Raw genomic sequence first — 14,440 nt, 5'->3', positions numbered from 1 at the left:
ACTCTGAGTTTCATGGTCTCTGCCCAAGCTAGGCAGATAGAAATTCCTGCATGAGAGGGTAGAATTTGACCCTGCAGCAGAGGTACAAAATTGTAAAAATCATTATACTTTCTCCTACATGGGCTCCACATTGGCATAATTCCCTTGATTTCAATAGATCTGCTCTGATATATACCCATTCTGCTAGGTCAATCAAAACCAATATAGCAAACATGTAATTCTTACTCCCTAGTCTTTGCAGAGACTCAGTTAGAGATCCGATCTGATCTAACTATAAAGTACATTTGGACAAAGGAAAACTAGAAATCACTGTTTGCAGCAATAACCTCCGACACTAAGGGGTATTTTACTCTTTCTTTTCTGTTTTATGCTGGACTCATTTTTGCCCCTTTGGTTTGCATTCTCCTCCCTTGACACAGTCAGGAAACAAACTCCTTTTAACCTCACTAGGGGATATAAAACCTTTATATTTTCAAAGCCTTTGCAATCTTGTCAAAGGAATAAATATGACAGATGCTAAACTTAATAAAGAGCAATTAGACAGTGTTTAAAGAATCCTACTGTGGCTTCCTCCATCACATCACGAGTTGGCACGCTTGAGTGCAGACCGACAAGCACTGTCTGAGCTGCTTCCCAGTTGGTGAGTTCTTGCCTTTCCATTTTACGCCTTAAGAACCTGAGTGCACGATGAGTGGCAACTGAAGGAACTATATCCAAAAGGTAGCGCCTGTAATGGGAAAGGCAGTGATTATTTTCCAGATCTGCATTTGAACACAGTAATGCCAGATTGTCTCCAACAGAATTTTTCAGAGGCAGAGTCATCACTGTATTTTTTGCTACCTGTATGCTGGCCGACTTGAGAATTGTTTCCACATTGACTCGTAATTCTCCTCATTTGCTGCACGGAAAAGGTGCAAAAGCTTGAGGGCTTTTGCAGGTGCATCACTGGGAACCTGTTCATATGTGTTCTCTACTAGGTCTTGCAGGCTTTCTGCTATCTGCATGAAGATTAAAATACACAAAGTTCACACGTGCTTTTTCCCCCACGGGCATTGATTCTAGCCTCCAACAAAAAAAATCTGTTGAGTGGCTAAAGCTTACCTGGGTTTCCACATTTTTTATTTTGAATAAGTGTACAGGAAGCTGAAGCAATTCACTGCCAAACTGGTACTGAAGTGACCCACGTTTCCAAAATTCTTTTGGTGGGATCTCAGCCATCTGCTTTTGCACATCAGTCAATGTAAGTTTCTGCCTGGAATGGAGGAACCAAGGGGGATAACATCACAAGATGCAGAGTGAAAAATAAAGAGAGGAGAGCAGTATTTCTGCCTCTCCTCATTGCAATGTAAGTGCAGTTGTCTCAAAAAGGTTTTGTTGTTGAGGGGCAAAGGTATTTACAAATAGATACATTAGGACACAATGCTCAGAGCCTTGCTATGAGAAGGCACACAGGGTTCAAGATCAGAGCTAGCCATTGCCTTCCTTTGGGATTAAGATGGCTTGACAGTTTAAGGAAAAGGTGGGAGGTGAGAAGCTGTAGCTTAAATAAGATCATAGGAACTGTGCATTGTGTCTTAAGGAGTAAATTAAGGATTAGAGAAAAATAGCTGATGGGAAACTTTTTCAGAAATTATCACTTAATTTCAACCTTTTAAGAAGTACATAAAAGTCCTCGAATGTCTATGCTTCCTGGAAGCTTCAAAAGAAATTGAAAATTGTTACATACCATAAGAACAGTTACAGTCTTCTTACTCGAACTATTACAATTCCCTCCCCCTTTTGCCTGGCAAGCTGAATGTCCTGGGGACTATAGAAGATGAAAGGTTCTCATGAAGCTTCAAATTGGATTTCCCAAATAAAGAGGGCCAGACAAATTCAGGATTAGACTTTGGAAAAGTACTCAAGTTCTTGGAAACTTTTCGAACAGCACAAAACCTTCAGCTTTTGTTATTAAGAATAATTCCAATGAGAGACTGCTTTTGTAAACATTTCCTGTGTGTGCTACATTTTCATTTAAAGGGATACATCCTATCCTGCCAATTATGTTTAAAATAGGTCATTTAGGACACTATAATAAAGCTGGGCATTTGTATTGAACATCTGAAAACATTCCAAAAGCAATATCATTGTTCTGCACAGTATCTCAAAATCTCTGTAGAAAATTGGAATGTTTATTTTGGAATCTCTATGATGATCTTTTATATCATTTCTATCCACTCCTTCCATATGGATTTCATAGAACCGCTGCAGAAAATATCATAGCACTGCTTTGCAGAGAAGCCACTGGAATTTGAATAGAAATCACTGCAGAATCAACCAAGATTTTTTCTCTCTTCAAATTTTATACAATATTATTGGAAGGGCATTTGGGTCAGAATGTATAATGCTAGGTGCACTTGGACAGATTTAACTCCCCTTTCCAGAACAAGATCAATCTGTTATGTCTTCAGTGTTTTGGGAAGAGATATATAAGCCTAGAATATACGAGAAAATGTTATACTCCATACAGAAGAGCAAATGAATACTAAAGATAGCATTAAAATGGTGAAACAATAGCAAAACATATCTTGGTTTCAAAAGGTGCAGCAAGAAGCTTATGCTGAACAGGACTGAAAATTCAGTTCCAAATGTTTTAGGTCCTTTATGTTAGATACTTGTTTTACAAGGAAAGTGCATTATAAAAATAACTTCTGAAGAGTTGGGTGACATATCCCCATCTTCCCACCTAGCACACATTTGGCCCCTTCTGCCAGGCAGTGCAAGATGTCCAGAGAAAATGAGGAAGAATAAAGGCACTACCCCTTCTGGGGATGTCAATACCTGAGGAAGAATAGTAAGGAAGACAGTCCATGCAGGCTTGCAGGAAGAAAGTTTAAATCAGCAAAGGTTCATTGGTTCCAGACCAATGCTCTCTCACAGCAGCCCATAATTTGATAAAGGTACTGCAATTATATCTATCTTCACCTTGATTGCATGAGATAGTAAAGCTGTTTCATCTTTTTCTTTTTGTTTAGACAAACTGAACATATTCATCATATTAATTAAGCTAACCAAGGATTTATTGACATGAATTTTCTGATGTTGCATTTTCTAAAACTGTATATACTGAAAACCAGTAGATTTTTACGGAAGTTAATGGAGCAATGCAAAATTACAGCAACTGAGGAGGGAGATTGAGGTGTGTCTTCTGTAGTGACCTTTAGGCAGAAAGCCTTCCTCTTCAGTAGTGTGTGTAAAATGACCCTGCCTATGTAGTTCATCACTAAAGCAGGTAAGTTAGAAAAAAAAATCAATAGATGATTTTGATGCAGATGAAAAAATTTCAAACTCTGAAAGTTTAGGGGCTTGAGTTAAAGACATGCAGGGGGTTTATTTCTTGGACAATCATGTTCTTGTTTTGCCTAAAACTTGTTTAAGAAATATGCAAATTTTTCTGTGGAAAAGCAAATACATTTTACATGTCCTGTGCCCAATCTTTTTGCAATAAAATCCAATTTCCTATCAAGAAACAGTTTTGATGGAAGATTTGCAAACAGCCCACAATACTTAGGAAGTATGTTGGAATCCAAAGTCATATCTAGGTTTCTCGTGAACTAGTCCCCAGGGTCTCTTACTGCATTATTATTTTCCAGGGAACTCTCTTTCAGTGAGTAACTGTCTTTCAAAGTATTTTACTGCAAATATATTAGTTCACAATTTTTCAGATGGAATTACATTTGTTTTGGCTTTTATGACATAAATCAAATATCCCTGAGAAATAAAACAGTCAAACCCTGCCAAGTTTAGCTAACAAAATTTGGATAGTGATGTGCATGTTTCAGATTTACAACTAACGGTGAAGGTTGTTTTTATGAACTGTTTGGGGTTTTATGTAATTAAATACTGGCAAACAATAGGCTGTGGAAATAAAGGATTTATTTCAGTTATGGAGTTTGACCAGATTACTGAGATGCTGAGTTGCTGAATTAAAGACACATATACAATACCTTGCTTCTACTATAGCATTTCCTCCCGTTATCTCATTGAAGGGTGCAAACTGGTGGATTTCCTCGACATCAGCTTGTGTAATTACAGCTTCATTACGTGCATATTTAATTTTGTAATTGTAAGTAGCAGTTGCCTGGGAATTCTTGTTTCTCTTTATAATGAAAAAAGTGAAAAAGAAAATAGGAGGTAATTTAATTTTTAAATTCTGTGACTAGAAAGTATTATATCACCCACTTCAACCTGCTTATTTTTCATGGCTGTTTTGTTCATTGTTTGCATTAGCAGTTTATGTGAATTCTGCAAGTACACTTCCATGGGAGAGGTCAGCCTTTTACTGCTAAGAAATGTTAGCCTGTTTTTCCCTTCCCCAAATATAAATCATTGGTTATTTCCTTGAGAAGGCGACACGTTCCCTGAGCAGCAGTATAAGCCACACAATTTCTTATTTCAAAGAGAGGAAGCTGAAGTAAACATGGTGTATGCCTACACTTTGCTTTGTAATATGATGCAGAAATACCTATCTTGAATACCAGAAACCAGACATCATGGCTAGATTTTTACTCTACAGAGGAGAGGAATTAACTTATGATGATAATTAATGCTTTCCAAGCTAGCTGGTTTAAGCGAATTGAGGAATCTCTGTAGTACATGACAGTTTACGCACAGATCATTGCTGTGCCACAGAGAGGATTTTCATGTAGAAAGAAACTGTAGGTAACTAGATACAACAGATCTGGCTCTACTTAAAATATGTAGCGTACATATATATGTTTCATATATAAAAATAAAAATAAATAAATAAATAAAATAAGATAAAATAAAATAAAATATGTAAACATAATCCTTCTAATTTACCTGCTGGCAGGTCCGGCAAGGATGAGTGAATGCTGAACCAGTGACCATTTGAACTCTCTCTTCACAGCTGTTCAAGTCCTTGGATTTGGTCACATACATTAGGTTTGCTCTCTTGTTTTCCTGAATTGCGTAGGTAGTATTACAAATTCCTCCAATGCTGGCCTGGCAAAAATTAGATGGGATCAGAGAATGCTTACCCCTAAGCAGAGCTCCTTGAGTTCCCCATATGAACTTTCCTGTTTAACTCTATAGTTTTAAAATTCCTGTTAGAAGTGCATGCCTTTTTAGTCATAGTACTCTCCAGAAGCCAAACCAGGATGACTTTACTTTCCTCTCTTTCCTACATGCACAGGTGAATGTACAATAAGCCAAATCAGAGCTTCACCGAGAGTGCTAAAATAGTTTCACTGAGACAAGATTTGGAGCCTCAGAAAAGATGGATAGTAATTTCCAGTTAGAACTGTTGATTATGCAATGTGATTTGAGGAATATTAATAAAAAGTGCCAAAATAATATGATCAGTCAGAATAAAATCTCAACAGCAAAGTATTTTAAGGTTGGAAATGACATTTTGCCCCTGAAATTTGCTTTTATAGACAGCTTATAAATGCCTATAGAACAGGTCTTGGAATATCAGGCAATCTATCATAATATGAACAGCAATAATTAAAAAGAATTTCAGAATAGCAGAGTTCTGATTGTGGGTTTTCTTGAGTTTGCAGTTTTAACTCAGATCCTCAATAATATTTCAAGCATATATATTTATAAGAGGTCTTAAATCTCCTCAGCCAGTCAGGAGATTTTGGAAAGGAAAATACTTGATTGCATTTTAGAAGGAAGGGTTATTTTCATGATTCTTTTATTGTTATTGATAACGTAGCTGTTCCAGAGGGCAGCTCTGAGCTATGTCAGCTCAGCCAAATGGTCATATGATGGTTTGCAAGGCAAGGCACACCCGCTTGAACAGTACTCCTGAAGGCACTGTGGTGTCAGTAAGGGCTAGAAGTAAGAATACACACCAAAAGACTTGTACTATGCAATACAGGTATGGGGCTACTCTGCAGACTGCAGGGTGAGGTAGAGACATTTAAACTTTAAATGGGAATGGCCAGCCCACATATCTTAGCAGGATAAAGTAGCCTTCTGCTATAGCTGGGCTTCTAGTAAGTGCTATTTAGGTTACGGGTGGCTCAGATATCTCACCCTACTCACTGCAAGCTGTGAAGCAGACTTTCCCAGGTTAGTCGCTTAAACCTGTCTGCAGCTCAGATTCACCTTTTGCATTTTGGGACTAATAATGGTTATCTTCCTTTAGAGAGTGACTTGAGATTGTTGAGCAAGAGTGCCAATGCTCATAAATCAGTGGCTGTCTGAGAAAAGCAAAGAAAACTTGGAAAAGAAGGCGGTGAAGTCACATATATTGCTCAGCAACAAGAGCAGGAGATATTGCTAACTGAATTGGAAAGAATGAAGATGTAAAACTAGATTATGAGAAAATAGTGCTGCAAAATATGCAACAACACCACCCAGGTTTTTATGTACAACAAGCAGCAGGAAAATATTAAATCATGTAGTTCCTTTCTCAGAAACAACTTTATTCACATAAAAATATATTTTAAAAAAATTAAAGCTGCTCTGGTCTGCATTTTCAATAAAAATAACATCAAAGCACAGTAATTTCAAGGTTTTTGCTGATCTCTGAACCAAATGCAGTCTAATCAATGTAAATATAGTTTTGCAAAAGCTAAATACATTGCAATTTCTATGGTGAACAGTAATATCAGATAATTTACCTTGACTATGATATTAAAACCTGAAAAACAGCGGAAATTCCAATAGAACAACTGCAGCTGTCAAAGCTGTTACAATAATATCATGGCACGTATACTATTTTCCTCCTAAAAGAGGAGCTAGAAGAGATTAAAGTATATTTGATTGGTAGAAAAGTGAAATTGGTGTTATTTTAGCTTTAATCTTCTGTTGCACATTTAAGCTTGTTTTAACCCAGTATTCAAATTTTATGTAGGATTCTGCTTTCATAGAAGCTTACTTTTACTAGAATCACAAGCCAGATTTTTTAAAGGTCTAACGCTGCAAATGCACTTTCTGAAATAATTTGATCAACTAGTTTAAAAATCTACTTATTTTGTTGTCCTGTTTAGATACAGCTCAATCAAATGTTGTTCCCAAAGAATAACTTAATGATGATGTCTCAAGCTTAAGTGTTTCTTTTTACTGTACTGTCAACAATGAATCCAGCAAATGCAGTAAAGGAATCAAGAGAGGGCTTATTTAGTGACAAAGCAACCATGGGCAAGATGAAAGGCTCACCTCCTGTAAGCCGTATGAATTCTGCATCTTCTTTATACTCAGCTCCAGCACACTCAAAACCCCTCTATAGATGTTAAGACCATCATCTGAGACAGACTCAGAAGCCATAAGGTTTCCAACATGGCCATTGTTATACTCAAATTTGATGGGATTACTCAGTTGTCCTGTTAGTGCCTGAGTCAGTTTGAGCGACCGAGAGAATGAGCTCGTAGGCCAGATACCGTTGTATTCTGCTGCTTCAATTGAGTGAATCTAGAATAGAGAGGGAATATAATTCCTCTTTATTTTTTTCTACTAACTTTTTTCAATGCATATAAATAAACAGTGCAAATATCATCTAGAGTCCTACTCCATTCAAAAATATAATTATAAATAACATAAAGCCTCTTTAATGATACAACTTTAAGTCTACATTTAACATAGCTACTACCAAAATACATGTTTCTATATTTACATGGAAAGAAATGCAAATGACTGTGATATTCCCAAGTCACTATACTTTGTTCTGTTTCACAGATAATCCATATTGACAAAGGTTGACTTGCACGAAAAAATGAGCTGGAGAAGAGCTGCATGAAGCAGGTTGCTTCCATCCAAAAGCAGGATGGAAGATCTGCAGGAAATTGCAGGAGAAAGTTAATGTTGCATAAAGCATCATTAACTCCTGTTGTGAACTCTGTCATCTCCCTCACTGGGGTCACAGAGCACAGGCAGGAGTCAGAAACTAATAACAACATGGCTGCTGGGCTAGCCAGAGAGTCATAATTAGTGGAGCACTGGAGAGGAGGTTACAAAAACTGTCCCTCCCTACATATTTTTCTGTAGAGTGTCGAAGCCAAAGGCTTAGGCCAACTGCTACCAGCCCTATTCTGCACTTTGTCCTCTAGCCTTAACCTGCAGCAAGTCTAAGTGAGCAGAAAGTTATACTAAACTACGCATAACTTGAACTATTTCTATCCCATGAGAATGGGGCATGTTTGGCTTAGTTTCTTAGAGGATCCTCCCCCGTCTATATTTTGAGAATTTAGGGAGACTTTTTTGTGACACCTGAGGCTGGCAATGTGATGCAAAACTCAGATCAATTTCCCCAACAGCCACACAAACTAAATCCTCATACAGCAAATCGCTGGAGACTGCACTTTCATATTTATTTTTGTTATTTTTCGTGAAGATCACTGCCAACCCCAGTGAGTGAAGTTTATGGAGAATGCAGTTACAGAGCAAGTCCCTCATGCTGCCTCTTAGACATGCTTCTGGCATATCGTATACAGGCAGGCTGAGGACTGTGCTGCAGGGTCACTTCCAGTAGTTTTCCCCAGCCCTCAGGGCCCAGTCAGTACTTACGCTGCCTGCTAAGGCTTCGAACACAGCAGGCAATTCTTACTTGTGGGTTTATGATGAAAAAATTGTCAGCTGGAAACCACCCAGGGACCAGGGCTTTATACTTGGGCTGAATGTGAACTAGTAGGCTAAAGATGAAAGATTAATTCCCTGAACAATCCCTCCGAACTGTCTAATTTAAATATAACAGCAGCAAAATAAACTTTTCGCAGTGCAGAAGGGAATAAATGTATCATTACCTTTCACTTAGAACTTGCCCAAAATCTTGTAACTTTTTTTTCTCTTCTCTTCTTTTTCTTGCCAGAAAATGTTTATTTTTCAAACTGAAACTTTTCCCCAAATGCACTAGAGCAGGTGAAACAGTACTGGAAGGTTTTAGGGAACAAGAGGCAATTTTTGGTGAAGAGGTACCCCAGCATACCAAGAGCTGTTTCATCACGACTGGTGGGGCAAAGACAAGACCTGATTCTGCCTCCTCTCTGTGAGGGAAGCCTTCTACTCACCGGTACTGACGTGTGGCTTCTATTTCCTCAGGTTTTGCAAAAAAATCCAGCCACTTGCAAAGGTCATGGAAAAGCAATATTTCCTGTCTGGATCTATTATAATTTGAACTTACGAAAATACCTAATAACAGAAGGCTAGTTCAGGCTTGCAGGTGACAGCATTTATAGGCATTTATCAGACAGTCACCATTTTTTTTTATCTGCAGTTTTCAATTTGCCAAATAAAAGCTTTTAAAAAGACCATTTTTATTCCATATATACAGAAGACTAACCAGAGTTTTTGTAAAGCAATTGAAGGGTATGTTTCAATACATTCATCAGAAGCACGTAAAGGCTTCTGTTAAAGGCAGAAGTGTTTTTCACATAATCAGAACTCTTAGTAATTACTCAGCATGCTGTAAAAATATACAATTGAGGATGACAAAAGATGTCATTTGGAACCCTGCAGCAAAAGAAGCAACCAGAAGACATTAATTATGCTAAATATTGAATCACATCCAACCACTGTTGCATGTTTTATTGCTTTTCATTTTCTGGTTACGAAATCAGTTGATTAAATAATCCTAGGTTGTACAGTTTGGAATAATTGGATTGATCCAGTAATAAATTATTGTTCATTTCAAATTACATTCCATTGTCTCCCTGACCACAAAGCAGAAGAAATCCTTCAAGCCCAAGGTTGGCTTGAGCTGAGAATTACCTGGCAAAGTGCAAATAGAATTTAGGGCACTGCATAAAAATAATAGTGTTAGTTACATTCTGCCTGAGTAAGCACAACATACGATGAAACTTAATTACTTCCTGAAAGCTTAAAAAAAAAGTCAAGTATGAAGATAATTTTACCTTTCAAACTGGATACAATTTCTTACCCTAATAAGACAAAGTTTTGGCCCAATACCACTAATTTCCACTTTACTTCTTATTCTTATTCCAGCTCTTGCAAGTCCTTTCTCTGGAAGTCCACTGAGAAGTACACTTTCATAATCATACGTGTAAGCATTGTTTTCACTGAAATCAGGTTCTGCAAAGAAATAGTTCCCACAAAACATTATGGAGACTGCATAGAATATATTAAAGTACCCATATTAGAAAGTATGAAACAGAAAAGATTTTTTTTTTCATTTTTGTATTGAATCTGAAGAAAATAGCAGTTTTAAAATCATATTAAACATTGATATACTTTTCAGATTCTATCTTGAATTTCACTCATTATATAGGAAAATTACTTACGATAATTAAGATGTTGGCTCCCTGAAAGAGAAGAAAAAAAGAGAGTAATGAAATGACAAAGCAAAAATAACCTAAAATGTTCATATATTTTAGTATGAAAAGCTACATCTCAGCTTGTACATATGGCATAACTCTTTCCAATTAACTTTCCTTCTAATTCACTGTATACATAAGTCTCTTTTCCTACACAACAAAAAATTTGTCATAAATTGATTTTTTTTGTAAAACTTTAAAGCTTGTATTTATAAATGAATCACATTTAGATTCTGAAACCTTTTCCTGACTCTATTACTTTAAATCCATCAAAGCAGGTAAGTTACTTACCCACGAGGGTTAAAACCAGGGCTAAAATCAACCCCCTCATGGTGGGAATAAAGTAAAGGTGAACATGTTGGATTCCCTTTTATAAAGGCATATGCTATCACATGTTTCTTTTGGCATGTTGGTTTGACAAATAAGCGTATTTTAGAATGTGTATTGATCAATCAAAGAATAAACATTTCTGAGAGCATGAATGCTGACAACTTAAAACCACATCATGATGCCAACTAATTTTATTCTGTATGTGAAACAGAGGATTTATTTTTGAAATATCTTGCTTTCTGTTTTTTCAGTTTCTGCACATTGCAGTTATATAGTAAAACAATAATTTAAAAGATTTTTTTTAAATCAAAATAGTTCTTCAATCATAACTAAAATCATTTGGCCAATCATATCTCCAATCACATTTCTGTTGTCCTGTTGAATTACTCTTGCTGAGGATCCCAGCTTTGGATACACATCTTAATCCTTCAAGAAGGAAACCTACTTTTAGAGGAAAATTTGTGACTGATTTTATAGTACATGATTGAGATACCTTTAAGCTCATAGTCATGCAGTGAGAATGATCTTTACATGGTATCTATCATGGCTTTCTTTGCAAGCAAGCATATCTTGTTACCTTCACCTGGGAAAAAATCTTCTCAGTCAGCCCTTCACATTAGGTTCTGGCTAACAATCAAGGTTTATACTATAAAAACAAGAGGAAAATTTATTTATTTGCCTATGAGATGATTCTAATAAAAAAAAATGCCAATGTTCCCCAAAGCACCTCTGTGAGTCAGGAGGGTCAGGTTCCCAATGGGTTTTGGCTGCTGAGACACTTGGGAAAATGTATCCAAAATTTCCTCCTTGTAACAACATTTAGATCAGTTCTTAGCAAAAGTATACATTTAGTCATGAGGGAGTTTGCTCCCTAAGCTCAGTTATACATACTGTTTGAAATAGTTTACCATCCAATTTGACCTTAAGCTTGCCTTTTCCTCAAATGGCAAATTTAGTATCACGTAGAAACCATCTCCTTTCAGTATCCAGGCACTAAGGTTGTTGAGCTGGCATGGAAGGAGGACTCAGAAATGTAAGTTTGGTATTTCCTCGAGGCTATTGGAGGTACAAAACACTTGCAAGTAATGCACATAGTCAGACAGCTAAACTCTCTCCTCCAGAAAGAACAAGATTTTCTTGGGCTGCAGCTATTCACTGGGCAGGAGAGGGGTGAAAATAGAGCTTGGTCTAGAGGCCTGAGAACGCATTTACTATGGGCCCCCTCCAACAGTTTCTTTACACTATTACTTCATTTACTTGGAGTGATGCCACAGGACTGAGAAGTAATGAAGCTTATTACTGCAGTGGCAGAGTATGTGAGGCGGCGCCACTCTGGATGCTAGAGCATGACCTGGGCCGACGACCCACAGCAAATTCACATCACAGGCTCCTCCGTGCAGCCTCTTGCATCCACGATGCCTGGGCCACGGCAGCTCCTCTGCAGCATCGTTGGAGCTGGACGGTGGGGAAAGCCAGGGAGACCCACAGGCCAAATGAGCACTGTCTCATCTGGGGACTTTCATTACCGATTCCTCCAAAAATCTTGGCAATTTTTAGATCACAGCTTGCTTTCATAACAGAATAGATGTATATCTGGATGAATAGCCAGGTCTTCCTGGAAATGGGCTATATATCTAGTAGAATATTAGACATTTGACAGAATAGTAGACATTTGAACTGCTATGACAGAGCAATATTTTGGGTGTTGGTTCACCATGAGTTTAGAGGGTGAAAAAGTAAGTGCATGTGGATTTTTCCTGATTTTTTTTTCAAGTGCTAACTAAACAAAGCCAATAGGCAGCAACAATAACATCAGACAATGAAATGAGAGTTGTCTTCAGATATTATTAGCAATTGTTACCTATTACACCCTCAATGTTTGGGAAGACATGTGAATTTTCCTAAAACAAAATAATGTTTTGAGAAGTTGGGGACACAAGCTCAAGGAAGATAGAGTGCTAGATATAGAAATGCCTACTCCCTCATTACAAAGTGATCAGCTCATATACCTTCCATTTGATTCATCCAATTCTGATGAAAAAGTAAATGGAAATGAGCTTTTAAAACTGTTTCAGCTGTAGCATTTTCATACTTCTTAACCTTCGGTTAAACTGGGCTGTGGTTACACAGTAGTGATCTTGGGAGGAAGTATTTCATAAAATGCATTACTAAAGGAAGAAATGCCTTGTCACAGTTATATTGTTTGCAGCCCATAATGGAAGGAAATGCATAGCAACAATGTAATAGTCAAAGTGGTACCATGCAAAACACTCCTGCTTCAGCTACCCTGCTTTTATGGTACTGCTAATCAACGATACAGCTTGACCTCTGCAGTAATATTGTGCTATCATGCTGAACTGGCCATACTTCCACAGCACAGAATACAAAAATTATGTAAGCAAGAATATTAATTTAAGCGATATTGTTAACAACGTATTGAAATAACGTCTAAAGGACACTTAGCTATAATATCTTTCAATTTTAATAAAAGGCTTTTTATTTAAGATATAACTTAAATAGATTCGTTCTAACTGGATAGTGAAAATACTACTTTTCTTTTTTCTAATGGGAGAATACCAAAAGAGTCTAAGCTTGCCATCAGCATGTAAACAGCTGAATGCTAGACAGTTAATTAAAACCATTAAGATTACGCAGGATCCCCCCATCTGCAACATGTCCTCTCTCTTTTTTTAATAGCTCTTTTCTATCCAGGTTTGGGCTCTCAGGAATGAGGAGAAAGTGATCTCAAAACTGTTGTACCCATTATTACTTTAAAAGGACAAGCTAATAAATGCAGTGAGTGGAAAGGAGAAACATCTAGAGTTGGAGGGACACAGCACTGGGCTCTAATCTTTTCTCCAAAACAGACACGTCCTTCCAGCAAGCTCTGAGAGAATAACAGGCAATCTATCACTTTAAGAAAATGAATAAAAGGAGGAAGGGTGAGAGCCACACTTTTTAAAGCCAATATGATGCCATGGTAGTGAGCATGAAAATACCGGAAAAATAAATAAATAATATAATAAATAAAATGCAATTAAACAAGCCTCCTACAAACAACCTCTGTGTGCCTAATTTGGTTGCAGAGGAAGGAATTCTAATGTGGGTATGGACTTTATACACAACCTGTATCATAACTTTTTTTGAGCTATAAACAATGAAAAGAAATTCTTAAAAAGTGATGGGAAATATCTTGGGATATTTTTTTAAGAGAAAGAGAAAGGATGGTGCTGAGTGTAATAGAGAGGATGACAGCTGTATGTGAGGGCTTCAGTAAGATGAGGTAGGCTGCTTTGAATTTACAGGGTACTTGTACCATAAATGAAACATGAATGCAGCCTAATTAACCTGATTAGAGCTATTGCTTCTACACTGCAATTGTCTTTACATACCACATTCTGCTTGGGTAACAGAGTCTTATTATCTGCTGTTGTACTGCTGCCGATAGCTCTGCACTCTCCTTGTTCTGTATTCATGTTGCTGAATTATAGTGCAGTGATGCCATTTCCATCCTGCTAATATATAGCCTAACGACAAAGCAGGGATTAGCAAAACAGCTCCCAAGCAACCATAGCTGGTTAAAATAGATATAATCAGTTGGCTGAGCTAAGTGATTTTTAGCTTTCAGATTTCCTTTTTTCTAAAGATGAAGAAAACTTACTTAAAAATTATAAAAAATAACTTATACCTATTTCATATTTAACATGCATTCCTTGAAATTTTTTCAAGATATTCAGCATTTGCTATTGTAGTAGAGACTCCAAGACAATATTTGATATTCTCTCTGGAGACTCTGGACAGTGTCTAATGAATAAGAATGTGTTCTGGGT

The 14,440-nt window shown here is 37.1% G+C and overlaps 1 protein-coding gene across 1 annotated transcript in view; it reads right to left on the bottom strand.

The window, feature by feature from the left end:
- LOC112986922 (vitellogenin-1-like) overlaps positions 1-10,621 on the bottom strand; it is a 42,794-nt gene extending 32,173 nt beyond the window's left edge. The window contains exons 1-9 of the mRNA XM_026106504.2: positions 10,572-10,621; positions 10,248-10,268; positions 9,887-10,038; positions 7,174-7,425; positions 4,843-5,004; positions 3,987-4,138; positions 1,102-1,252; positions 841-998; positions 562-727 (exon numbers count right to left, since the gene is read on the bottom strand). Of these exons, the coding sequence (XP_025962289.2) occupies positions 562-727; positions 841-998; positions 1,102-1,252; positions 3,987-4,138; positions 4,843-5,004; positions 7,174-7,425; positions 9,887-10,038; positions 10,248-10,268; positions 10,572-10,611 (1,254 nt within the window). The 5' untranslated portion in view covers positions 10,612-10,621. The remainder of the gene's footprint in view (positions 1-561; positions 728-840; positions 999-1,101; positions 1,253-3,986; positions 4,139-4,842; positions 5,005-7,173; positions 7,426-9,886; positions 10,039-10,247; positions 10,269-10,571) is intronic.
- Positions 10,622-14,440: the final 3,819 nt, after the last annotated feature.

The sequence above is a fragment of the Dromaius novaehollandiae genome, chromosome 8, assembly GCF_036370855.1.
Source record: "Dromaius novaehollandiae isolate bDroNov1 chromosome 8, bDroNov1.hap1, whole genome shotgun sequence".
In the NCBI taxonomy this organism is placed as follows: Eukaryota; Metazoa; Chordata; class Aves; order Casuariiformes; family Dromaiidae; genus Dromaius; species Dromaius novaehollandiae.
The sequence above is the reverse complement of the archived record's forward strand: the minus strand, read 5'-3'. Positions and strand labels throughout refer to the sequence as shown.